Raw genomic sequence first — 27,202 nt, 5'->3', positions numbered from 1 at the left:
TTTCCGACTCTTTCACCAGAAATCGAATAATGTTATAAGCCGTGCTTGTCAATGTAATATTCAAAACAAACAGTCAGTTAAAAAGGAAATTTTTGTTTAAATAAATATATATTTTTACACATTTTGCGACAGACTTTCACGAAGATGCTTAAAATTTAATTTTTCTGTCCATACCAGTGTCCAAATAATCTAACATTGCAGATTATTCTTCCTGACCAGTAATAAATCAACTCCACTACGGTGATCACTGATGCTCCAGTACATAAACCAAACAGTCCCCCTATTTTTGCCAATAAATCAAATGTCGAAAATACTTCGTTTCTTTCTAGTTTAACAAAGGTACTGTGCTGGAAGTAAATTATCAACTCTGAGAGGGCGGTCCTGTAAAATAGTATATCAATTAGGGCAGAAACCGCAATTTTCTTCTCGCAAAATAGTGAAGAAAGCTGTTTTTTCCTCGCTAGAGAGGAAAAATTGCAGTGTTGCATGATTGCCATTGAATGTTGATTCACAAAAAATTTTCTTTGTTAGAAAATTTTATCATAATTTATGCAAACTTTTGGCCGTTTTAGCGCCATACAGTGTGAGATACCGAGAGTACCTTAGTTGAAAAGTACTTTACTATACAGTGTGTCCACAAAGTCTGGAAACACTCCAATAAAATAGAAACGAATGATTTTCGAGAAAAACGTAAGAACAGGTGAACTAGCATTGTCAAAAACCTTTCTGTTGATGTTTTTAATGACCTTGAAAGAGTTATGATGTCATCAGAGGTTTTTTAAACGGCAACGTCACATTTCTACTACCGTTTTTAATAGTAAGAAATTTCCTGAAAAAAACAAATTTTTTTTATAACATAATAATTTTTCCAAAGTCATCGAAAAGACCAAAAAGAAAACATCAGCAGAAATCTTTTTTAAAACACTAATTATCTTTAGATTTTTTTTTAAATTATGCTTTACGTTTTCATTTGGGTGTTTCTATACTTTTTGGACACACTGTATATGGTAAAAACTACTATTCCACTCTCGCTCGAATGGCTCGCTACGCTCGTGATTCAAACTTCGAGCACGAGTAGAAAAAAGAACCATTTTCCTCTCCTCTTTGACAAATAGTTAAGTATATATTTACCCGTCATCTCTACGGTGTCCAAGAGTTGGCCAAGCTGGTACGCTTGCAGTGACTTCAAATTCATAGTGTAATGATGCACACGAAGGCAAGCAGTCACAAAAACTCAACGATTTCGTTTTATTGTTGAGTTTATTTTTTATTTCAATAAGTTCCAGTTCGTCTGAAATGATCTAAATCAACAAATGTATCGAATGTTATCAATCTAGTACCTTGGGCACTTAAGACGCAGTGGTAGTGATAACCCCCACAAATTGGAATGTCTTCTGTTCCTAAAACAAGTAAAAATTGTGTTATTTCAAATTTCCCAGGGACTTGATTTTACTGGGCATGTAGTAGCTGACACATTCACATCTCAAGAGAGTATAATTGGATAAACATTCAAGCCAGCAGTTGTCCTGTGTATATTGTTTAAAATATTTCAGAGGTCTCTCCAACTCCATGTAGCAGTTCCTGCTTGCTGCATTAAACCTGACAACGTCTGGAGCGGTGTGAATCAGTGTTGGCATCACAGCAGCAATAAACGAACGATCCGGAGACACCCGGAAATAATTCTGGCTGGCTTGAGGTACAGTCAAGGGATTATGAATGATAACCTGCAACGATAGATTCATAAAATATATCAAAGTGGATAACATTTACCCTAAAGCCTTGCAGTGATGATTTACAATCAAAATCAAAATTAGCCGTTCTTTCCAAAAGGTAGATTCTTAAAGCCTGATCCGCTCCTGATGTGTAGACTCGTTTAGGATATGTGCCAAGTATGTCTTTATCAGGGTAACCACTTTCCATTTTCCAATTGTTCTTAGGCTCAAAGGCCTCAAAAGTGCCATCAGGTAGGAAACTTGAACAAAGCAATTAGCAAGTTTGATTTTATATTGTTTTGTGGGCAAAGGGAGTAATCTTAGGAGTGTCTCAATAATTGGAAAAATATGAAAGTAGATTGCTCTGCCTGGGTTGTTGTCCTTGGTTATAATTGCTTTGTGTAGTTCAGAAGAAATTGTCGAGCAGAGAATTGACATGCATTTAATTATATGAAGTGAAGGGAAGCTCCAAGGAATAACTATTCAAAAAGTTAAAATGTTTAACTAGAAGCATGAGCAATTTCTTTGGCAGAGGATATTCAGAGTTGATGAAGTGGGTGTCAAGAGTTATTCTCTTTTAAAAACGTTTAAATAAAAGAATAAAGGAGTAAGAAAAAACAAAGAAAATTTTGAGGAGAACTTAGAAAAAAACTTTTGTTGGACAAAAAATTAGTTGTTCCAGTAAATTGGAAACGATAAAGCAGCAGGGGATTAAATGAAGAAAGGAAGAAAAATGAATGTAAACGAGTCTTTTGCATGACTTGCATTGAAACATTTATGGAGCTTCTAATCGAAGAAGAAGGAGTCTCTTCAAAAATCAATCTGTGAAGAGTCTTGTAATGTAGTGTATTAAAATGAATATCTATGTTTCTAATCTGTAGGCAATACGGTAAGGTATACATTTGCAACCAGAATACCTATCATAGATAATTACCATCAGAGTTTCAGTTAGTGGGAAAAAGCAATTTGTATCCAAGATTACTCCGTTTTCCTTAATCATGATCTACTTACGTTTCATTGTTGAAAATATGATTTCTATGTAAAATATTAAATGAATAACAAACACCTTCATCAATAAAAATACGAGTGAACATCTGTGAACAGTCCAGATATGTATTCTTCCACTTGCAAGCGATTGCTGTCGTGGACCAAGTAATGCTCAACTGAAAAAATACAACTTAATTGCAAATAAGGAGATTGTCAGTGTCATACATTTAAAACCGTATCGTAAAAATCTTGGTCAAAGTATCTCTCTTTAAAGTAGTCAGTCTGGTGGGACATATCTAGATGGTCACAAATGGAGAATATATACTCGTAAGATTTTTGTCTAAAATTTTGAATTATTCAAATCGAGTGGTATTTGTATTGGAACCATTATACTCGTAGTCCGTCATGGGTTGTTTCTTTTCAAATTTGATTCTACTCTCGTGATAACTAAATCGTCTCCTGTCGGTTTTGGATTCAGGACAAATAGTTACTGCAGGAAATGGAACTTCATAAACATTCACAGCTTCGGTTCCGAAAGTTACCACCACGGGAGATTTATAAAGTCTGCTGCACAATTTGATAATCTGAGCTAGACACACAAGAACGCAGCACAAGGTCAGAATGCCCCATAGAAGTCTACAACTTTCTAACTATTAAAAGGAGCAATTCAATTTTCGTTTCAGACCTTTCAAATGCAGTTCTGCGACTTAAGAATCTAATTCCATGTATCTCAGCAACTCTAGTGTACTCCACAAAATATGCGGAAAGATTGCGGAATTTTCCTCGTTTATCGGCATCTGTTTTCCACATACTTATTTTCGCAGAAACTTTTCAACCATTCAATTTATAATTATTGACAAATCGGTTATTTGCTGTTTTTTCAATGGCTTCTAGAGGCTGTTTTTCAAAAGATATAGTCCAGTTGCCAGGGAATTGCAAACTATGTTGCTCTATACAGTCTACAGAGTTGTTTAGTAAATCCTTTGAGGAAAAACTGGGCAGTCCTGGCCTTCCGGAACTACCAGTGCAAACGATTTTACTCATTTTCAACGATCAAGCGTTTACTTCCTAATAATTTGCAATTCTCGTCCTTTGATCAGACATTTGACAAAAAAAAGGTCCATTATCCTAGTGAAGATTAATTTGGTGGAATTGCCAAAAATGTTGAACGAGTGTTTATTTGCAATGTTTTTCACCGTGAATATTTGTTACCCTGGTACCTGGGTTTATCCCATGGACTCGTACAATTTCAAATCTCATCTGAGTAGAGGTGTTGGATTTTCTCATGGGCTATGAGTCATATTTGCACAAACGACGAATATCCGTCTCAAGTAGGCGTTACAAAGTACAAAGCGACCGGAAAACATCGTCATTCGTGACGCTCCGCCTTCGCACAGACATTTTCAAGGTCACAACCCATGAGAGAATCCAACACCTCTACTACATTACTACTTTTAAGTGTTATTGTGCCGACAAGAGCTTTGAGAGACATAGAATTGACAACTAACTAAATTCCGTCACCCATGAATGGTCGTTTCGTGGACGTGGATGATTTTCTTCTGTAACAAGGCATTATTCAAAGTTTTATAAAGAAGGCCAAAGCCCAAATCTTTCGGTAAAAGTTTTACAATATTCTTTATAGCGGTTTGGCTGTAAAAATATATGTACTACTTTTTAAAAAAACGTCTCCTTTTCAAGTTTCTTGTTGAATTACTCGGTAAATCAAAATATATTGATTTAGACATTAAAATAGGACATGGGTTCGTTGTTGCTAAAATCTTCTTGTAATGTAATATTCAAAATAAATAGTCAGTTAAAATTGAAATTTGTATTTAAATATATATTTTTACACATTTTTCAACAAGCTTTCATAAAAACTCTTAAAATTTATCTTTCTCTCCATACCAGTGTCCAAATAATCTTACATTGCAGATTATTCTTCCTGACCAGTAATAAATCAACTCCACTAGGGTGATCACTGATGCTCCAGTACACAAACCAAAAAGTCCCCCTATTTTTGCCAATAAATCAAATGTCGAAAATACTTCATTTCTCTCTAGTTTAACAAAAGCACTGTGCTGGAAGTAAATTATCAACTCTGACATGGTTTTCCTGTAAAATAGTATATAATTTAGTGAGTCAGTCAACCAGGCAACAGCGCTGCATGTCCATTCTCCGTTATTGAAAACACCATTACGAAAATAAGATTCAATGATTAATCTTTTATGTTTTGAAGTAAAAACCATTTTTGCGTTAAAATTCGATTAATAGTGACAGTTGTTTGACGTTTGTTAGCTGAGTTAGCAAAGATACGAAAAATCTGACACTGTCAAAGTCATAGCCGCCCCTTATTTAAGTAATTGTTGATCGCACGGTATTTATTATTTTCCACAAAAAACTTTCCAATCGGTGTTTTTTGCCGAAGTTATCCTGAATGAAATAAAATTCCAAAACCACTGGTCCAATCGACACCAAAATCAATAACCTTAAATTCCCTCCTACTAATTTTTATGCAGTAGAAAAATTCACGTAGTCGCTTTGTATTTTGTAAATAACACGGCCTCCTAGATTCATAAGAGACTCGTCTCTTATCCGGCCTGCCGCATTCGTAGTTCTAAGCATTATTTTTGTTTTATAGGGTGCGCCACAATACGGGGCTTATGTGTTGTACTGGTTGCCTGCCTTGCAGGAAATAAATAATAATCTCAGATTAGAGAGATTATTATTGTTATTATAGGCATAGTACTACATATTAACACACATCTGAGCATCTGATACCTTTTGAAAATCTCAAATCAAAAACATTTTTCATTAACGGTTAATTTAATTTCAACAACTTTCTTTTTTTTGTGTTAACGTTACTCGATATTTTTCTATTTTTCTGTGAGTGCAAATTACAAAAATTTACAATGACAGGAGGTACTAATTTTTCAATAAGCGTCTCGCAAAGTATTTTACCATGAACAGAACACTGAATTTGTGGATTTCCCGAAAGATATGAGGCCAGGATATTCTTCAACACAAAATTTATATTTTCCTTTGGAATGCTTGGTAGAATTTCTACTATGACTGATATTATAAACTGTATTAGACCCACAAATTGATCACTGGGGTAATTTAGCCTTCCTCTGTCTTGGTAATAAATTAATTCCAGTAACGGACTTCTCTTTTTCGGATTTGAATCTCGCAAATGTAATAAGCAATCATCGCATCCATTTACTGCCTCCGTTATTTTCATGATTAAGTATCCACATAAAAAAGCCGTTGCCGCCGTCTTAATTTGAAGATTGTTATTTGGTAAAAACGTAAACGAAGACAATTTTTCTAGTTTTCCCAGAGAACTATTTTCCAAGGTGACTGAAATATTTGCGTTGTTCCTTGAATTTTGAAATCTTGATAAAATTTTACTGCTGGCATATTCCGAAGCACTCATTGCATTAGTTGACTTAACACTTTTTATCAAACCGCTTCTCAGAATTTGTCTCAGGGCATATTCTGCTGCTTTGGAATCTGTTAAGTCATTTGAACCACCTCGAAGTCGGACATTTGAAAATATAGATTCTACTGCATCTGAACTAAAATTTCTTGTTAGAACATAAAAAAAATTTAACTCGCTAATTAAGTAATGAATACACATATTAGTGCTTTTAGCAGTGAAAGTTAAGGCTTCTGCGGTTTCTTTTGTTAGTCCTCGAATTTCTAGAGCTGCGGATGTATCTTGAATATCTTTGATATAATTTGGAAACTCTTCTTTCAACCAAAAAAGTCGTGGATCTTTAATGTTTGTGTAAGGTGCGGTATTGACGTCCCTTTGATGTATGTGTTGAGTTCTATTACTCACATCATGAATTTGGAAAAATTTGAATATATATTCCATGTACTTAATTGTTGGCATACATTGTTTGAAATGAGAGAACTGTTCACCTCCATAATCCATAAGATACCGCAAAGACGCAGTAACTGCTGGTGAAAATATTTGCACTGCCAAATGCACTTTCATTTTTTCCAAATTAGACGGATACAGATGTTTTTTGGTTAAATGTCTAACTGGTTTAACAATTAAATTTTCTTGAATTGTCAGTAATTCTTTAAGGTAACTAGCCGAAATCATACCTTCAGATGACGCCATGTCGTGATCCAAGAATAAATTTCTAGCATTTTTGACCGCATGGCAATAGTCAAAACTAAAAAACAACTTAAGTCCAATGTTATAAGGATGACGTATAAAATTTTGAAGTGTTCCATTTCCGAAATGCTTGAATAGTGCAACATGATTCTTATGGTTGTCTCCAACAATTCTTATCACATTATACCCACAATCTGTTAGTAATTTTAAAACTTTTAAAGTTAATTCATATAACGTTTTGCTGTTAATGTGTCGGTGAAAGTAGTAGCTTGCTGGAATAATATATTTGGTAGATAGTCCTTGTAATACGAAACAGAGGTGTTGATTAGCAGGAACAGGTTTGACTCCAATTTTACCTTGCGAATCACTGGTAATGTTCTCCAAACCATAAATACGATCTTCTGCTTTTGAGTAACAGATTGATTCCTTGATAGACATATCATCAACTATTAATGAGCATATCCTTTCTGGGAATTTTAAATTTTTAATTTCCGAAAGAAGGCGATCTTTAATTAAATTGTCATTGCCAGTGCCAAAATACTTTCCTAAGGTTGTTCTCCCGGGTAATTTAAGAAGGGAATTTCTGGGAAATTCATAACCTTTTGGTGAACAAAACCGCCACGCAATACACTGTCGAATTGTCGTTTCTGACCATTTAGGTTTCTTCTTATTATAATTTTTTATTTGATCTAATAATAAAATAGCTCTAGGATTAGACAGGTCGGCATCTTTTTTAATTTGTTCCAAGCAGTTCCATTCCAAAATTTTATGTTTCTGTTCTTTTTCAATTTCTAATTCTTGTTTTAAACGATTATGTTGAATCTTAAGACGTTTTAATTTTTGAGCCAAACACTGCTTGGTATAAAATAAATTTTTTATTTCCGATGAAGTTAAGTTTGTTTGAGATTCACTATTAATGAGATGAATTTCCTTTGAGGCCGTTAATTCTTTTCTTTCGTTTTTATCCTAAAAATCCAGTAAACAATAAATTAACATTCCTTATGCTTATTAATTTTACTGACATTAAATATAGACGGGACTGCTCCAAAATTTAATGTACGACGTTTTGTACTAGAAGAAAAACACTCTGGCCGAAAATGGTCACTACAAACTACAGAATAATCTCTTAAATGGTCAGTATCTGTAGAATAACCAAAATTAATTTTGAATTTTACCAGAATTTTGAAATATATTACCAGTATGATCTCTCAGTGTTCTCTTCCATGCCGCATTTAAAGTGAAAACACTGGGTAGTGTATGGTATGATTTGTCAACTTTATGTTGTGAATTACACGAAGAAATACAACATATTTTCTTTGTTTGTGGCATTTTCAACTGCACTTAGTTTATCAAATTGACAATTTATAATATAAAATGTCATTATTCATACGTTTATTTGGTATATTTTGTATATATATATTATATTCGTATGAAGAAGGTCATAAAATTCAGGACGCCTTCAGTAAGTACATGAAGTTCGGAGAAACCTTGCTGGAATTTAGTAAGGGGACACTCTTCCACGATGTATATTTGGTTGCATATACTAATATATGGCTCACATTAAAGTCGGTAGATGGATATACTATACGGGGAATTTTCAAAAACAGACATTTATCGAATGCGACAGGCCGGATAAGAGACGAGTCTCTTATGAATCTAGGAGGCCGTGGTAAATAATATCACCTTGATGAAATATTAAAATTTTATATTTACCGGTTTTCTTCTTCAAGAGGACGTTGCCAAACCGGTGTGCTTGCAGTGACTTCAAAATCATAGTGTAATGACGAACAAGAAGGCAAACAATCACAAAAACTCAACGATTTCGTTTTATTGTTGAGTTTATTTTTTATTTCAATAAGTTCCAGTTCGTCTGAAATGATCTAAATCAACAAACGTATCGAATCTTATCAATCTAGTACCTTGGGCACTTAAGACGCAGTGGTAGTGATAACCCCCACAAATTGGAATGTCTTCTGTTCCTAAAACAAGTAAAAAATGTTTTATTTCAAATTTCACAGAGTCTTGATTTTACTGGGCATGTAAAAGCTGACACATTCACATCTCAAGAGAGTATAATTGGATAAACATTCAAGCCAGCAGTTGTCCTGTGTATATTTTTTAAAATATTTCAGAGGTCTCTCCAACTCCATGTAGCAGTTCCTGCTTGCTGCATTAAACCTGACAACGTCCGGAGCGGTGTGAATCAGTGTTGGCATCACAGCAGCAATAGCAGAACAATCCGGAGACAGTCGGAAATAATTCCGGCTAGCTTGCGGTACAATCAGGGGATTATGAATGATGACCTGCAAGGATAGATTCATAAAATATATGAAAGTGGATAACATTTACCCTAAAGCCTTGCAGTGATGATTTACAATCAAAATCAAAATTAGTCGAGTTTTCCAAAAGGTAGATTTTTAAAGAGTGATCTGCTCCTGATGTGTAGACTCGTTTAGGATATGTGCCAAGTATGTCTCTATCAGGGTAACCACTTTCCATTTTCCAGTTATTATTAGTGTCAAAAGTCTCGAAAGTGCCGTCAGGTAAGGAACTTGAAAAAAAAAAATTAGCAAATTTGGTTTTATATTGTTTTGTGGGCAAAGAGAGTAATCCCCGTGGACGAATTAACGATCAGAGTTAAAATACAGGGTGTTTTTGAAATGCGTGCACAAATTTTAACCACGAGATACTGGCTTCATGTAGAACTCAGAAAAAATATCTAAAAATTTCTATGGCAAAAAATAAAATGACATTTATTTTTTGAACTACAATTTTTTTTAATTGCTTTTAGTCTTCTACGTTGTCAAACAACCTCGTAGGTAAAATTTCGGTACATTTTAAAATTACACCCTGTATATCATAGTTTATAAAATGTACACCAATGCGGTTTCCTTGTTTTAAAGCATATTTCCCATAGGTTACTTCGCATTGGGTGTCAAGAGTTATATCTTCTCTTTCAAAAACGTTTAAATAACAGAATAGAGGAGTAAGAAAAAACAAAGAAGCTTGAGGAGAACCCGGAAAAAAAAATTATTGGAAAAAAAAATCAATTGTTTCAGTAAATTGGAAACGATAAAACAGCAGGGGATTAAATGAAGAAAGGAAGAGAAATAAATGTAAATGACACTTTTGCATAAATTGCATTGAAAAATTTATGGAGCTTCTAATGGAAGAAGAAGAAGTTTCTTCAAAAATCAATCTGTGAAGAGTCTTGTAATGTAGTGTATTAAAATGAATATCTATGTTTCTAATCTGTAGGCAATACGGTAAGGTATACATTTGCAACCAGAATATCTATCATAGATAACTACCATCAGAGTTCTAAATAGTGGGCAAAAGCAGTTTGTATCCAGGATTACTCCCTTTTCCTTAATTATGATCTACTTACGTAACATTTTTGAAAATATGGTTTCTATGTAGAATATTAAATGAATAACAAACACCTTCATCAATAAAAACACGAGTGAATAACTGTGAACAGTCCAGAACTGAATTCTTCCACTTGCAACCGATTGCCATCTTGGACCAAGTAACACTTAACTGAAAAAATACAACGTAATTGCATATAAAGGGATTGCTAGTTGCGTACATTTGAAACTGTATTGTAAAAATCTTGGTCAAAGTATCTCCCTTTAAAGTAGTTAGTCTGTTGGGAAATATCCAGATGGTCACAGATGGAGAAGATATACTCGTAAGATCTTTGTCTAAAATTCTGCATTATTCAAATTGAGTGTTATTTATATTGGAACCATTTTACTCGTAGTCCGTCATGGGTTTTTTATTTTCAAATTTGATTCTACTGTCGTGATAACTAAATCGTCTCCTGTCGGTTTTGGATTCAGGACAAATAGTTACTGCAGGAAATGGAACTTCATAAACATTCACAGCTTCGGTTCCGAAAGTTACCACCACGGGAGATTTATAAAGTCTGCTGCACAATTTGATAATCTGAGCTAGACACACAAGAACGCAGCACAAGGTCAGAGAGCCCCACAGAAGTCTAGAATTTTCTAACGATTAAAAGGATCAATTCAATTTTCGTTCCAGACCTTTCAAAAGCAGTTCTGCGACTTAAGAATCTAATTCCATGTATCTCAGCTATTCTAGTATACTCTACAAAGTATGCGAAAAGATTGCGGAATCGTCCTTGTTGTTTATCGGCCTCTGTTTTCCACATATTTATTTTCGGAGAACCTTTTCAACTATAAAACTTAAAATGATTGACAGATCGGTTGCTTGTTGTTTTTGCAATGGCTTCTAGAGTCAATGAAATATTAAATATACTTTCAAACGATATAGTCCGGTTGCCAGAGAGTTTTAAAATAGTTGAAATATAAACGCATTTCCGGTTGTCAACTTTGACAATGTTGACAGGCAAATTTGAAATTTACCATCAAAGGTTCATTTTTGTACAGTCTATTTGTTTTAATCACTGTCAGTGTCAAAACTTTATAAAAAACCAGACCCTGTTACCCTAAAACCTGTGCTTACCGACCAACTGTATGACAGTTTCCCCATGTCAAAATTGAGGTTATGTCTGTCTAACGTAATTGAAATGTCCATTGTGGTTTACTACCCTTTTTTTGCGAAGGCATCGTTTCAAATTTTGTGCTATAATTTTCCAACGCAAACAGTTATGCGCAATGACAGCGCCGATACCGATGACCTTGAACGGCTCGACGCTGCCAACCTACATTGTAAAATGCACTATTTGTTACTTTCAATTCCTCATACCAACTTGACAACACTATAATGGCATAAACGTAACTGACATAACCTAATTTTTTATGTCGTGTTTCAATTGTTTCGTTGTCAATAGACTCAGTCATTGTTGATTAAATTGTTGACCACACTGTACGGTTGTAGTGTTGCAAATAGCCGAATAAAAATTGCTATCTTTGACAATTAAAATCCTTTTTACTTGTACTGTTTATACAACTTTATTTAAACATAATATTTTCATAATAATTTTATAGAACATTGAAATCACTATTTATTGTAAATAAATTACAACTCTCAAAACTTGTTATTTATTTCACCGGTGTGTACTTCAACTCCGGCCCAAAAATGTTTGCCGTACCTTTTACAGTTGCATATTAGTCGAAGAGTCAGAAAATATGCAAGTTCCACAATGGATAAAACTGAAAATCCTGTAAATAATCCCAACAGACCTCCACAGTTGGCCCAAAAATCTGGACTAAACAATTCATTTCTTTCTGCTGAAGTAAATGTCTTCTCCTTGAAGTAAATGTCCAGTATAGTGACATGTTTAAATTTAGTTTCCTTGTTTTGGTACCCTGACTGCGATATTTCAGCGTTGTACACGATTGACGTACAAGAAGGTAGACAGTCACAATCTACAAGAGGATTTTTGTCGGTTTTGTGTTGGCTTGACAAGATTTCTGAAATCATCTGTTGGTGGAGTAAATTACCTAAAACCAAGGTTACAAAAATAGGGATTGGGATTGGACGCACTCCAAAATAAATTGCTCTACTCAGAAGGTATTTTTCCCGATTAATTACATACATCAAACGTGCGTGTTCAGCCAATCAAAGCGCTTGCTTTCATCCAATCAAAAATGTTTATCGCGATAAAAACGTCCTGCTACTCTGTCATCTGTCAAAAGTGATTAAAATTGAATGCTACTTCTATCAGATTGTCAAATTGTTTTTGATAATTGTGTTTTTAATAACTGTAGGTATTGTAAATAAATTGTAAATAAATAATGAACGTTAAAGTTTGTATTCTGGAATTAATGTTGCCAAAAATAACACGACCTAATTTTTTATATCTGATAAATTTCCCAATTCCCAATTTTCCCAATTTTTGTTTTAGACAATTTTACTCGTTGATATTTGGGCATTTTTATTCAAAGGTTTCACCCTCGAGCTAAAGCTCTCGGGCCTAACCAGAATAAAAATGCCCAAATTTAATTCGTAAAATTCTCAAGGCAAAAAGTTTTCGTGAAATTGGAAAATTTATCGGATAAAAAAAATTAGGTCTTGTTATTTTACCTTCAACGATAAATTTGCCATTAAGTTTTTGATTCTGAGAATGCATTTTATTCGAGTTACCAATACAATTACATACGTTCAGCTTGTCGCAGACACTTATATTTTTCATTGTCGCCATTTGTACAAAATGTTGTAGAATTTACATCTACAATTTATTTATTATCAACGATAATATTAAATGTAGTAAATATGAGCTTACGGGGCATATAGTAGCCAACGCACCCACAAGTAGCTAAGGTATAATTTGCAAGACATTCAATATGGCAGTTTTCTTGCGTGTAAAACTGGAAAAACTGGAGACTGCGTTCGTAAGAAAAGTAACACTTTCTTACGTGAGGATCGTAATTCTTCACATTTGGAGATGTGACTGTCATTTCAGGTTTAACGGCAATGTCAAAAATTTGGTTAACGGAGGCTCGGAAATGACGTGTTATGAATCTAGGGACTTCAGCTGGATGGTGTAGCAAAATTTTGAAACCTTCTGAACGATAACACATACCGCTAATTGATTTAAGAAAGATTTGGAGAGTTAGAGATAGCTTGTCAGAATCTCCAGATGTTATCGCTCTTCGTGGGAAACTGGTGTTAGGTGTAGTGTTATTTTTAAAGAATCCGTCATCGATGGTCCAGTTTGAAACATTTTTGTGTTTTCCATAATTATCCTTGACATAACTGTAACAGAATTTATTTAAAAGCAGTTCTCTTTACACTATAAAATATGTAGGTATACTGGAGCGCCAGTTCAGAGTAGAAGTGAGTCTTTTTGTGCTTCCCCCAGTTGCCGACCTGGGCTTAGCACAAAAAGACTCACTTCTACTCCTAATGAGATAATCTACTATTGCTTACGCTTGTTTGGTGTAAAGCTGTGCTTTATCCATCATGTTAAAAGTGAAACACACACCCTCGTTCGTCAGAGTTGGGGAGAAAATGTCATTGCAGTTGACGTCACTCTCCCAATAGCAGTATCCAAAAACATCTCTTAACGAAGGGGCAATCTGTAGCACATTTAGCTAAAATCGCCTAATAAAAAATTGTCTTGTGCTTACTTTAGTAAAGAAATCGATACTTGCAGAATCCGCGATTTGATTAGATTTGACATTGAATCGATTTCCACAAAGAAGTGAAGCATCAGAAAATTTTCTGATTCTGTGTAAATTTCTATTTAAAAAAATTGCATTCTTGTATTTTTTACTACTCACTCATCAGAGGTCACATTATCGTTCCACATTCTCCGGAAAGCTGCAGTCACATTGTATCTTCTCGTGTTAACTTTGCTCTGTGGACAAACTGTAACTGCTGGAAATGGTATTTCCCATATGTTAGTAGGACTTTGGCTGAAACTGATCATAACTGGAGTTTGCAGCCACTTGATCCAAGTCTGCGTAACCATATTGAAACAGATGTAGAAAGAAACCACGAGCAGTGCTAACCAAAGGAATCTGTAACATATTATTGATTTGTTGCTTCAATGTTGACCAGAAACTTACTTCTCAGCTGTTGGTCTTTGTTTCTCGCAAATATATTTCACTCCATGGATTCCACTATTCTCAGTATAATCTGTGACATAACTTACAAGATTTTTGCGGAAGGTAGGACGTTTTGTGTCTTTCGTTGTATTTCTTTCGGCCATTTCCATTACTATCGAAATTTTCTACGTGTACACATGAAGAACCTTGGTTTTCAACTAAATTAAACCTCTCAATAATTGCGTTAAAAATAAAAAGGTCACACCCTGATTAAAGATCTTACATGTTACATGCATTTTAATTATTTGTCCATCTGATAGTTATCATTTTTTTTTAACATAAATGAATATCTGTGGAATTGGACTGACACGTATTGGAGCTTCTCCTAAGTAATGATAAATAACACTAACACTAATTGACACTAACACCACTGACACTAACACTAATGACACTAACACCAACTGACACTAACACCAACTGACACTAACACCAACTGACACTAACACTAACTAACGCTTACACTAACACTACTGACACTAACACTAGCGTTGTTCCTATGAAGAACACATCTCCAATGTAATATTTTAACAATCAACAGCTGGTTGACGGTTACCACCAGTGCAAGGAAAAAAATAACCATGTAAGTTCTGGTTAAAATCAAAAAATTTTAATTGCTTAGTTTTGCAATCATTACATAAAATAAGATAAATACAATTTAAAAGTGTTGCGTAGAATGAAAAATATTAGTAAAAATTATCTGATGTAAGTTCGAAAAATAGTGGAGTTGTGGGTTTTTACCCTAGATTTCTTTTTCTCTTTAGATGGGGTACCAAAAAAATCCCAAATGCATAAATTCTCATCGGCACTGGCAGATGCTGTCAACAATATGTTTGAGAAGAGTAACGCAGATGCACGACTTACCCAAAGTTTTTCCTCCGTTACCCCAAAGAAGATACGGAATTGGACCGTCATGCATGTGCATCTCCTCCACAACGTTATCAATGTTGGTTAAAACTGATATAATCCCACTACCTTTGGTTCGATCTCTTGTGCAATGAACAAAATAACTGACCTTAAAAAAGAATTTCTTGATTGTTAAAAATTTGTACAAACAATTACCACAAGCTCTCCGCTGAGCGGGTTAAACGTCAAGCAATCTATAGATGAATTCTTGTACGTTGTCTTCTCCCGAGCTATTTGCTTGTGGGTGTTGACGTTCCACACTATGACATGTCCTTGGTTGTAACCATGGCCGATAGCTAATAAAGAGTTTGCCCAAGGATGCCAGGCTAAAGCCTGGATCAAATTTGTAAAACCTGCAACACCTGGATGTTTAACTCACCCTAACAGTGGTAATAAACTCAATCTGAAAATGTCCTGTTAGTTGAGGAACCTTCCACACGATCACATTGTTGTCCATGCTACTGGTAGCGATAAAATTCTTGTTGCAAGAGCTGACAATATTGATGATGCTACAATCGTGGGCATTGCGAACTTTCTTCAAACATTTCAAATTGGAGGAGTTTAATCTTAACACTCCTTTACTGCAGCCTGTTATCAAGCGATCTTCACCGATCCACTCAAGACAAAGTACTTCACAACACGGTAGACAACACAACGTCTCACAAATTAACTACAATGAGAATATTGAACCAACACTAGAACCAACAAATGGTACTTTCTTGGTTAAAATGTCCCAAATTCCCACCCTGTTTGGGTACAAACCCACAGCAAATCGGATACCATCACTTTTCCACTTGACACAATGTTGCACCCTTCTTTGCGTGTCAGTAGCTGCTCTTAAGAATTCTGATTCGGGGTACCACATGTGAACCTCGTTTTCAAAAATTGTGGCCAAACAATTTTTACTGCTCCAGTCAGCGACGTGGTGGCCTGAAACACTTCATAAGAAAATCCATTGAGAAAACTGGTCAAACCTAAACTGATGTTTGAGTCGAAGTGTGGCATGTCCAAAACTACTTCCGGTGGGCCTATTACCGGTTTCTTCCTGGGTTTAACCGGCCAGACCTGATCGGTTTGGGAAACAATCTTGTCTGGTATTGATATTTTTGGAGGAAAAAAATTTAAAACTTTTACATCAAGTGGCAACAAAATATTTCGCAACGCGTTTTGGTAGTTGATGCGGTTGTATCGTATTTTGGCGTAATTTATAAATGGTGCTTCTTTGTCCACATCTGCCACATCTGTTATTGCCTGTGTTTCGTTGGCGAAAAAATCAAATGTGATTTCCATTCGCCTCGGAATAAATCGGTCATTTGGGTGATTCTTTGTGTTCACCTTCAATGGAAATCATATTTTGATGTACATTTATTAAAATAAACTCACCGGACGAAACATATTATTGATTGGTAGAGAAAACTGCAAGGAACTACCACGATAAGAAGATACATGAAGAGATAAGTTTTTGTAAAGTTTTTGTTGGACTATTCAGCCCGTTTAAAATATTCCACACTATTAATTAAATAAATGAAAAATACATATTTGTTGTTATCTTTATGATGATTCTTTCCTGAATTTTTTTATACACACGAGTAATAATTAGTGTAACGAGATTTGTGATGCAACCAACATTACATTTGCACCGATTATGTAGATCTAAAAATATAGAAAGCATATTCAAAATGCCCAACATTACATTTGTCAAATTTGATCAAAATCGTTATGTGGATTAATCAATCAAAACAAACTAGAAACATGTATTGTTGGTTGCATCACAAATTTGTGATGCATTATTACTCGTGAATCACCTTGTATTTTGAAGAATTCCTACTTCGTACATTCTAATTTATGAGAAAACCCTTAAACTTCTTTTGATGAATCAATACAAGGTGATTTACGAGGAATAATGAGCCCGACGGAATAGAAAATGCAACCCGCATTTCATCAGGAGAAAAACCCGGACATTTACCGCTTCGATGTCCGGCTTTTTGTTGCAATGTATTGTGGGTTGCATTTTCTATTCCGTCGGGCTCATTATTCCTCGTAAATCACCCTGTATAATAACAATTATAATATTAATTTATTACTAAAATGCATTTACATTGTTTTGGTATAAGGGGAGGCCATGGAAATTGTGCCTTTAATTTGGTAGTAAAGCTGTCTGTTGACTTAGGTTATGTTAATCCAGGTTTGAGGTTATAAATAGTGTCAATGCCTAGTGCATTGTTATCAGGTGCGCATGTCAGACACTTCAGTGACGGAAATCAAACAGGGTGTCCAACATTAAAAAAATAAATTATGACCTCCCATTATGTCAAAACAACGTGAAATTGTGTTTACTTTGCAGACTGACGCGTGGTGCGTTCACAATCAACTCTTCAACGCCAACTTTGAGGAGAATTTAAATGAATATCCGGTGTATATTTCTGGTGCAAATGTAATGACCAGTAGCGTGTCACCAGCAGTGCAGTAAAATGTTTCCACGAAATGTAAAATATCGAAGAAATTCTCAGAACTGAAGCAACACGTGTTTTTACTTCATGCATGTAAATGAACAGAGTAAATCGATAGTTTAAGGTTTATGAACCCTTCATCAGAATAAATTGTTTTGTTCCACCCTGAATTTAATAAAGCTAACTACTATCGAGATCATCTGCAGTAATTCCCACTTCGCCAAGTTAAAGCCACTAAATAAACACTTTCGTTTTGTTCAGTTGTTGTAAAAATGATTGTGAGTGATATTAACGTAGAGTTAAACCATTTGAAAAATGAAACGAGTGGACAGAAGCGTGGGTTTAAGACAAACCTCCGAAACTATTTCACAGAATACTCATCCAATACAGGTTTTCACGGAATGAAATACCTCGGGGAGCAAAACAGGACAATAATAGAAAAGTGAGTAGATAGAACAAAACTTGTATTTTTAAATGAGAAATGTTTTCGGAAAGAATACAAAAATGTAATCAATAAGAAGCATCTGCGCTACAGACAAATTGAGAAGACTTTATGTTTAATATTTTATGGTAAACAGCTTGCTATACTCCGTTTCTGAGTTCGATGCCGGTAAGTCGTAAAACTGGTTGTCATAAATCAATAATAATCACGGCTTAACACGCGCACATACACATTTCTTTTGTCGAGAAGATACCTATAATTAGTTATTCAGCGCTTCGGTCGTTTAATGGCTTAGCGGCATCAGACTCAGAAACAGAGTATATCACATATTCTCGTTGAATTTTGTGTTCTATTTTTAAAAATTGAAATTGTTTCTTTTCCTTCAATCAGAATTACTAAAGTGTTTCTACTTAAAAACAGAATTTGGTGGCTAATTGCGCTTCTGGCGTCCCTCTACTGTTGCATCACTCTAATTATAAGCACTTACCACAAATGGGAAACCTCTCCAGTAATCGTAAGCTTCGCAACAAAAGAAACTCCGATTTGGCAGATACCATTTCCTGCCGTAACCATTTGTCCGGAGATAAAATCCGTGCCAAAACTGTTCAACTATACAGATTTTTTAAACAAGAAACTAGACGGCAAGACACTATCACCACAAGAGTAAAAAAGAAACTATCATGTCCTCCATAAATTCTAACAAATCTTTAATTTTAGTGAGCTGCACTTGTCATACATATCTTCGTTATGCAGTTATCATCCTGAGCTGCGCTTCCAAATAAACGATTTTGTGGACGACGATATTTTTGATTTTTTCGAAAAAGTAGCGCCCAAATTTTTTGAAAATATTTTTGAGTGCTACTACATGGGAATTTCTTACAACTGTTCAGAGATATTTGCCCCTATAATAACGGATGAGGGTTTGTGTTATTCCTTCAACTTGCTGAATCGGGAAGACATTTTGTCGGATAATGTGTAAGTACCATACGTGGAAAATAATGGTTATATACAGTAAGAATGAGGAAGGTAAAGTTTTCGTTCACGCAATTCAAGTGAACGAAAGCGGTCTTTCTCTCGAAGGCTGTATATTTTGCTTTTGTTCTACCTCTTTAGAAAGTGAATCTCTAGATAATTTTTTAAAATTGTGGAAATGGATGATGAAGAGTTATATATGTTCCTGATGATGTCCTGGAAGAGGCAAGTGTAGCGAGGTACCAAATGTTGCCTAAAAAATCAAAAATTTACGAGTGAATGAAAACCAGTGAGTGAAAGACAGTCAAACAGGATGAGCGAAAGTGAATTGAACGAAAGAACGACCTTCGCTCACTGGTAACTATGGATACAGATCACTTTCTAGGGAGGTATTAGAGCAAGCCACGATTAACTCCGTACTTTTTTTTATAATCCATTTTTAGACAACATTACAAGAATTTCCATTCACTTCTCATCAATAAAACAGAATGGTCTTTGGAATATGGTTATGATAAAGCAGCGGACCAAGACACCTACCCTAAGAGAGCTTTGCACGCCGGAGCTCTTTTTGATTTTGAACTGAAAATACGAACTCTTGATGAAGAACTAGACTTTACTTGTGGCAGCTCAATTCAAGGCTATAAAGTTGCCAGTTGTGACAATACAAGAATTTGTGAATATTCTGCTATTTGTAGATACAAATTCATCATCCGGCAATGATTCCAAGAGTAAAACAGCAACATTTTCGGATACCTCTAGATCAAGCCGTCATCGCAGCAATGATGCCAACCATCATGTCAACTTCGGAAGCGATCAAATCGTACCAACCGGAAAGAAGACAGTGTTTTTTTCCGTCTGAAAGAAGTCTAAAATACTTTAAAATTTATACTCAACAAAATTGTCAAATCGAATGTAAGACTAATTTCACGATGAAGATGTGCGGTTGTGTCGATTTTTACATGCCACGTAATCACACAGATTCGGTGTTTATTTAATTTTAAACCAATATTTTAGGAGAAAAAAATACGAAAATTTGTGGGGCGACTAAGAAAAATTGCATGCTGGAAGCTGAGGGTACGAAAATTTCTGCAAACTATAGTTGGCGCGGCGAACCAGTGGAGTAGTCACGAGGTGTTCACGTGATAGTTCGTAACGACATCATGAAAAGCCTGATTTACATTGCCTCGCCAAATTTGAGTTGAAATTTCGGCCGCGCCCTTTAACCACGATTTTGTAAAATCGTACAGTAATAGGTCACTTTACAGCATAGCAACCATTACTGTACGATTTTGAGTAATATTCAACTTTTTTAATATTCTTAAAATCCGAAAAAATAGTATCAGAAAAGTGATTTTACTGGACTCGTTTGGCATTTAAATACTCGCTGACGCTCGTACTTAAACTTGCCATACTCGTATAGTAAACTTCCACTTTTCTGAACTCGTATCGTAATCTACTGTTTTAGATTATCTGTTGTCTGAGGGCATAGTAAACAGCATTCGCCATTATAAGGGTTTGCCTCTTGAAAACGACGAATATCACCAAACAGTTGAAAAATGTAACTGCATGCCTGAGTGCAATGCAATGACTTACATTATTGAAAATTCGCAGTCTGAATGGGATTGGGTTAGAAAGTATCAGTTCGATAGAAATTCGGTCACTCTCAATAAATCAACGTAAGAACTCGATTTATATAACAAAAATGTTGTGTAATATATTTTTTCGCATTTTCTACTGTAATGAACTATATTACTGTACTCAAAATCGTACAGTAATAGGGCACTTTACAGCATAGCAACCATTACAGCATAGCAACCAACCATTTTGTGTTTTTCGTATCTTTCCTTGGATAAAATATCTGTTAAGTTACTTTCCGCGCTATTTTCACTTTTCAAATCTATCATTTTGAAATTCGTTTTCAAAAAATGATGTAATGTTGCTATGTTAATGAAAATCTACAAGTACCTTTTTCAAATTATTCTTTTTTACGAACAAATTTTAATATTCTTAAAATGCGCAAAAATAGTATACGCTCCTCGTCAGAAAAGTGATTTTACTGAACTCGTAACCTAATCTACTATTTCCAGTACGCACGTGTCCTACTTGCAAGTCTTCTTCAAAGGTAACCAGTTTATTACTTCTGAAAGAAACGAACTCTATGGACCAACAGATTTCTTGGCTAATTTTGGAGGACTTTTGGGCCTCTTCACAGGATTCACGATGTTGTCTCTCATTGAAATTTTGTATTATCTAACTCTACGGCTTGTCTGTAATATTAAGTTGTTTGGTGGGAAATATTGGTCTGGTAGAAGTCAATAGCACTGCTAAGCAAAAAAAAACGAATTTTTTCTTGAGTGGATCAAATAAGACAGATGTTTTGATTAGATCAGCCAATCAGTGTCCAGATTTCCGTGAGATTTTCTCAGTAAAAAAATGAATTAAGAGCGTAATTTTTTCTCTACTCTAATTTGTTAATAATTAGTAATCATTACCGTATTGTATTGCACAAATATCGTAATTTAGATTAATACTTAATTAATACAACAATCCCCATTAATATTTTTAATAAAATTTTATTAAATATATTTCTATTTTGTTATGATTATTTATTCTTAGTACCTATTCACAATAATCCCAAATATGATTTTGAAACATTCTTTAATTCTGGATTAAAACAGTAAAGTAATCTATAAGTCACGGATGTGATATAAGTCATAAGTCACGTGGGAATTATAACTGTTGAGTTACATTTACGTTTATTTGCAATTGTTGCAGTTGTTCGAAAAAAATTTGTATGCCACTCATGCGTTATGAACTTTTTCTCGCGTGACTTATAGCCAACATAACACACTCGTACCATAAATAATTAAAAAATTACCAATTTGCTGTTGCAGTTGCGTACATTAAATATAAACTGATAAAAAGTGTTTACCTGGATAAGGGAATAAAAACACGCAATGCAGAATTCCGCTAATTTTAATTAATTCACATATCTAACTATAAACTTTTACTTTACTTAAAAATTTAATTTAGACCAATTATTTGTTCATTCATTAAATCGTGTAAATAAAAAATGAATGTGACTACTTTACTAAAATAAAATTAAAAAAATTAAATTAGAACAGTTTCCCACGGGAACTAACTAATAATTTCAAGCTCTACTAAATCTAATTAAAACAAGCTCTTAATGTAATTATTTAGGAAAGAGGGGAGGTTTTCAAATAGATTTCATCATATATATCTGCAATGTCCTGTCAACTATGGACGAAATCAGAAGTGAGAGTGAAAAGTCAAAAATCACTGACACCAAACCAGAAAGTTTCTTGAAAAATCTGCAAAATTATTTTACAGAGTACTGCGAAAATTCCACTATTCATGGAATAAAATATCTCGGGGAACAAAGACGAATAATAATTGAAAAGTGAGGTGGTTCATAAAACTGTGATTGGATCAAAATACACTCTTCCAGGTTGTGGTGGTTCATCGCTTTAACACTGGCCCTTTACTACTGCATCATTTTAATCAGAGCAACTTACTCCAAGTGGGAAAATTCACCAGTAATAGTCAGTTTCGCAACAACAGAGACACCCATTTGGAAAACCCCATTTCCCGCAGTCACCATTTGCCCGGAAACAAAATCCGTGCCAAAAATTTTCAATTACGCCGAGTTTCTACACAAGAAACAACGCGGAGAAGTAGTACCACGTGACGAGTGAGTACCCAAATTCCCTTTTTTTGGTACTGAAAGGGACATGTTTCAGCGAGTTGCGGTTGTCTTACGTCTCCCTGTTGTGCAGTTACCGCCCTGGACTGAATTTAAGTGTGAACAGATTTGGCGACGATGACATTTTTGACACTTTCCAAAAAGTTGGTCCAAAGTTTTTGGAAAAAATTTCCGATTGTGCCTTCATGGGAATTCCGCACAACTGTTCTGAACTCTTCACGCCAATAATAACAGATGCTGGTTTGTGCTATTCTTTCAATATATTGCATCGCAACGACATTTTAAGCGACATTGTGTAAGTGCTTCAATTTTGAAAAAGCGATTTGTAAACGAGTGTTGTAGAAAACATTACAACGATTTTCATTCAAAATCCATAAACGCATCTGAATGGTCTTTACAATATGGGTATGGTAAGAAATCAGGCAAAAATACGTATCCCAGAAGAGCTTTGTACGCAGGAGTTTCATTCTCGTTTGACTTAAAAATTGAAACTACAAGTGAAGACCTAGATTCTGAGTGTTTGAAAACTCTCCAAGGCTACAAAGTGTGTTGCAATACAGGGTGTTATTGAAAGTTGTATAGATATTTTAACCACGAGCTACTGGCTTCATGTAGAACCTCGTAGGTAAAATTTCGGCACATTTTAAAAATACACCCTGTATAAAATATGATATACAGGGTGTATTTTTAAAATGTGCCGAAATTTAACCTATGAGGTTGTTTGACAACGTAGAAGACTAAAAGCAATAAAAAAAAATTGTAGCTCAAAAAATAAATGTCATTTTATTGTAAATGTCATTTTATTTTTTGATATAAAATTTTTTTAATATTTTTTCCAAGTTCTACATGAAGCCAGTAGCTCGTGGTCAAAATATTTGTACAACTTTCAATAACACCCTGTATATAAATTTTGTTTCTTCTAGATTTTATAATTTTTAGATCCAAATCCATCATCCCTCTATGTTGCCAAGAGTAAAACAACAACATTTTCGTCTGCCTCTGAACCAAGTTGTCTTGGCTGCTATAATGCCCACTATGATTACAACATCTGATGACATAAAACATTATCCGTCTGAGAGAAGAGAGTGTCTCTTCCCATCCGAAAGACAGTTGAAATATTTCAAAGTCTACACCCAGCAGAATTGTCAAATAGAATGCAAAACAAATTTCACCCTTGAAATGTGTGGCTGCGTCGATTTCTACATGCCACGTAATTAAGCTAATTGCACACGTATCGATTACTCCAGTGTGAATTTTCAGGGGACCACGTTACAAAAATTTGCGGAGCACCCATGAAACCTTGCATGCTGAAAGCTGAAAGTATAGCAACACAACAACCCAATCGAAATATGTATAAATTCGTGAATTTCAGAAATGTTGTTGTCTCAAAACATCGAAAATCAGTTGAGACGGAACGGTGGGCTTCCCATGAGTAATGATACACTTTACAAGTCTTCCAAAAATTGTAACTGCATGCCAGATTGTACTTCGATCTCGTACGTAATCGAAACTTCGCAGTCCAACTGGGATTCGGCTCTGAATCAACTAGATCAAATTTTTTCCAGTCAAGAAAACTTCACGTGAGAAAAACGATTTATTTTTTGGTGGGTTGTATGACCATTTCTTTCAGAACTCACATGTCTCAGCTGCAAATCTTTTTCAAAGCGAATCAGTTCATAACTTCGGAGAGAAACGAGTTGTTTGGACCAACAGATTTTTTAGCAAATTGTGGAGGACTTTTGGGGTTGTTCACAGGGTTTTCATTTTTGTCTCTGGTGGAAATTTTGTATTATTGCACTTTAAGAGTGTTCTGTAATATCAAATTATTTGGCATCAAATACTGGGCTGGAGAAGGCAATTAACACCTTATTAATCTAGAAAATGCATCTAATATAGATAATAGTTATTTATGTAACAAGTGAGTAAAGTGATACTTTTTTTACGTCAGTACACGTTAAATTAGATAATCTTAGCTACAGCCGCACGATAATCTCATGCACCTTATGGAAACCAGGATTACCTCACAACCTTTTACCAGCAAACATACAAGAATCGGTTGCTTATTAGTATTACTGGTCGTGCCACAAAGTTCGGTCAACAAAGCTTGTCTTGTAAACGCTCTATTGCTAAACAAGCGCTCCGAATGCTTGCTGTAGCAATTCTCCGACTTGCCCCACTCTTTTCGTTACTATGTGGCGCGTTCACAAAATATGTAACGGTTTGTTTATTAAAATTGTACCTAAAGAAAAAGGCTAATTATTAGTGAAGATGTCATCAAAATAGGTTCGGTAATTCTTTAGTTATAAGCGCCCAAAGATACACACATAGATAAAAATGTTATTACGAGTACCCTTTATAAATAAAAAAACAGATACTATATCTCTGAACGAACTTTTATTTCTTCAACAAAACCTTTAAAATTTATATACCGAGTGAGGTATATAAACATGAACAACCATTACGCTCCTTTAAAATTGACGTTTCTTTGACATTTGCTTACCTGTAGCGTCGCGTTTGCCAATAAGCTTGGCAAATTGCCCATTCTTATGAATGTAAAATGTTGCTCTTGTTTATTTTATACATTTTTTCTGCATCATCAGATAATAATAATAAAATGCACAATTATAATTTCAAAGTTAAAAAAAAAGAAAAAAAGATTCCTGGTTTGGCAGCGATAGGGAAAAGTTCAGCGATAACAAACGTAATCAATGACGAGTGAGTGAGAGGTGATAAGCAGAAGGCAGAGGGCAAGAAAGAGAAGGGATATCGAAAGCAAGGAAAGAAAGCAGCAAGAGAGAAAGAGAAGAGGGTAGGATGTCGGAAGAAGGCCTGAACCCATTCAGAAGGAGTTCTAGAACCGAAAAATCCCCAAGTAGAAGCGAAGAAAGAAATCAAAGCAAAGAAATAGATAAGGAAACGAAAAACATTTCCTTAGAAGAAGAGAGAAGAAGGGAGAACAAGAAAGAGAAGGAATGCCGAAATCGTCGATAGTAAGGAAAGAAAGCAGCAAGAGAGAAAGGGAAGGGAGGACGTCGGCAGAAGGCGAAAACCCACTCAGGAAGAGTTCCAGAACGAGAAGATCCCCAAGGAAATGGATAGCAAAACGAAAACCATGATTAGAGAGATAAGAGAGGGAAGAGAAGAAAAAGGACAGGCGGAGAAGGCAAATTGGATTGGAAGGATGAAAATGATAGAAGAAAAGATGGAACAAAGAGAAAAGAAAGAAAGGAAGAATAGTGTTAAAATAACTGAAATAGGGGGAATAAGTAGAAATATAGAAAGGGGGGGGGGTGTGTGGAAGAATGGTTAGAAAGGGAGAAAGGGGTGAAAATGAAAGAAAAGGAAACATTTAGAATAAATAAAGATAAGATGATGCTGGCAAAAACAGAAAACTGGGAGCAGAAGAAGAACATTATGCTAAATAAGAGTAAGTCGAATGGAAGAAAAGGTGAGAGGATGTATATAGATGACGATTTGACAAAAGAAGAAAGGGAAACACAAAAGAAGTTAAGAGAATTGGCCAAAGAAGAGAGAGATAGAGGAAAGAGAGTGAAAATAGGATACAGGAAGATACAGATAAACGGGGAGTGGTTTAGATGGGATGAGAGAGAGGAGAAACTGAAGAAAATTTTCTATAAAAAGGAGAGAAGAAGAGAAGATGACCAGGCGAGAAAAGGAACAAGGAGAAGGTGAATAAAAAGGTAGAGGGACAAAGACACGGAAAAGTAAGAAAGAAGAGAGAGAATAAGAAAATCGAAGTACAACAGGTAAGGGAGAGTGTGTGTGAGAGAGAAAAATGATGGCGATTCTATCTAATTTCAAAGTTTAAAAATCATAAGTTTTGATTTATTATAAAGTGACGTTTGAGACCAAATTGTCTAAGCTCATGCTTATTTGCATAGGATTCCGCTACGACATGACCGATAATTTGCAACGCCTGCTCTGATTTGTTTTTTTTTAAATCACTTAGCATACCAGTCACAAAGTAAATTCTACTCGTAGTCCCTTAAAAAAATGTTAGTTTTGGTCTGCTAAATACATCAGTCACTACCAATTTAATTACCTTCCCTTTCTTTTTAGCGCACTGATTTAAAAAAGGGTGGAAAAATTCGAAAAGGAGAATAAGCGATTCTCTTCTACAAGTCGTCTAATTTTTGGCCAAAGATAATGACTAGGAGGATTCACAGGAAAAATGTCACCCAAAAAACTAACAATTTTTTGGAAAATGTATAATATGTGTGCCATTAAAGGGACTAATTTGTTTACTCAATAAATTTCTTTTGAAATAAATGAATTACAAAGTTTCTTTTTTGATGTATAATAAACACATCCCCTGGAGTGTTTT

General features: G+C 34.9%; 6 protein-coding genes across 6 annotated transcripts; 2 read left to right on the top strand and 4 right to left on the bottom strand.

Annotated features, from left to right (window-relative positions):
* Nucleotides 1-101: 101 nt before the first annotated feature.
* LOC138138279 (pickpocket protein 28-like) lies at nt 102-3,616 on the bottom strand. The gene is made up of 9 exons (XM_069058114.1): nt 3,385-3,616; nt 3,093-3,335; nt 2,925-3,039; nt 2,724-2,875; nt 1,771-1,972; nt 1,454-1,724; nt 1,341-1,400; nt 1,132-1,291; nt 102-381 (listed from the first exon to the last, which is right to left on the bottom strand). The coding sequence occupies exons 1-9, from the start codon at nt 3,507-3,509 to the stop codon at nt 156-158; spliced, it is 1,554 nt and encodes a 517-aa protein (XP_068914215.1). The 5' UTR covers nt 3,510-3,616; the 3' UTR covers nt 102-155.
* Nucleotides 3,617-4,557: 941 nt separating this feature from the next.
* LOC138138278 (pickpocket protein 28-like) lies at nt 4,558-11,090 on the bottom strand. The gene is made up of 9 exons (XM_069058113.1): nt 10,875-11,090; nt 10,583-10,825; nt 10,415-10,529; nt 10,214-10,365; nt 9,175-9,376; nt 8,858-9,128; nt 8,745-8,804; nt 8,539-8,695; nt 4,558-4,811 (listed from the first exon to the last, which is right to left on the bottom strand). The coding sequence occupies exons 1-9, from the start codon at nt 11,000-11,002 to the stop codon at nt 4,580-4,582; spliced, it is 1,560 nt and encodes a 519-aa protein (XP_068914214.1). The 5' UTR covers nt 11,003-11,090; the 3' UTR covers nt 4,558-4,579.
* A 489-nt stretch (nt 11,091-11,579) lies between these two features.
* Nucleotides 11,580-14,510, bottom strand: LOC138138277 (pickpocket protein 28-like). The gene is made up of 7 exons (XM_069058112.1): nt 14,328-14,510; nt 14,040-14,279; nt 13,887-13,986; nt 13,687-13,835; nt 13,040-13,512; nt 12,917-12,985; nt 11,580-12,257 (listed from the first exon to the last, which is right to left on the bottom strand). The coding sequence occupies exons 1-7, from the start codon at nt 14,474-14,476 to the stop codon at nt 11,842-11,844; spliced, it is 1,596 nt and encodes a 531-aa protein (XP_068914213.1). The 5' UTR covers nt 14,477-14,510; the 3' UTR covers nt 11,580-11,841.
* Nucleotides 14,511-14,951: 441 nt separating this feature from the next.
* Nucleotides 14,952-16,895, bottom strand: LOC138138280 (protein cortex-like). Its single transcript, XM_069058115.1, has 7 exons — nt 16,653-16,895; nt 16,250-16,604; nt 15,985-16,199; nt 15,649-15,939; nt 15,426-15,602; nt 15,228-15,378; nt 14,952-15,181 (listed from the first exon to the last, which is right to left on the bottom strand). Exons 1-7 carry the CDS (start codon nt 16,662-16,664, stop codon nt 15,060-15,062), a joined length of 1,323 nt encoding a protein of 440 aa, XP_068914216.1. The 5' UTR covers nt 16,665-16,895; the 3' UTR covers nt 14,952-15,059.
* Nucleotides 16,896-17,838: 943 nt separating this feature from the next.
* LOC138138275 (pickpocket protein 28-like) lies at nt 17,839-21,669 on the top strand. The gene is made up of 8 exons (XM_069058109.1): nt 17,839-18,161; nt 18,582-18,824; nt 18,879-19,136; nt 19,577-19,778; nt 19,829-20,099; nt 20,148-20,207; nt 20,599-20,809; nt 21,221-21,669. Exons 1-8 carry the CDS (start codon nt 17,992-17,994, stop codon nt 21,450-21,452), a joined length of 1,647 nt encoding a protein of 548 aa, XP_068914210.1. The 5' UTR covers nt 17,839-17,991; the 3' UTR covers nt 21,453-21,669.
* A 715-nt stretch (nt 21,670-22,384) lies between these two features.
* On the top strand, nt 22,385-25,215 carry LOC138138276 (pickpocket protein 28-like). The gene is made up of 8 exons (XM_069058111.1): nt 22,385-22,554; nt 22,603-22,845; nt 22,895-23,152; nt 23,200-23,401; nt 23,797-24,067; nt 24,118-24,177; nt 24,230-24,437; nt 24,488-25,215. The coding sequence occupies exons 1-8, from the start codon at nt 22,394-22,396 to the stop codon at nt 24,717-24,719; spliced, it is 1,635 nt and encodes a 544-aa protein (XP_068914212.1). The 5' UTR covers nt 22,385-22,393; the 3' UTR covers nt 24,720-25,215.
* Nucleotides 25,216-27,202: the final 1,987 nt, after the last annotated feature.

The sequence above is a fragment of the Tenebrio molitor genome, chromosome 9 (genome assembly GCF_963966145.1).
Source record: "Tenebrio molitor chromosome 9, icTenMoli1.1, whole genome shotgun sequence".
Classification (NCBI taxonomy): Eukaryota; Metazoa; Arthropoda; class Insecta; order Coleoptera; family Tenebrionidae; genus Tenebrio; species Tenebrio molitor.
The sequence above is the reverse complement of the archived record's forward strand: the minus strand, read 5'-3'. Positions and strand labels throughout refer to the sequence as shown.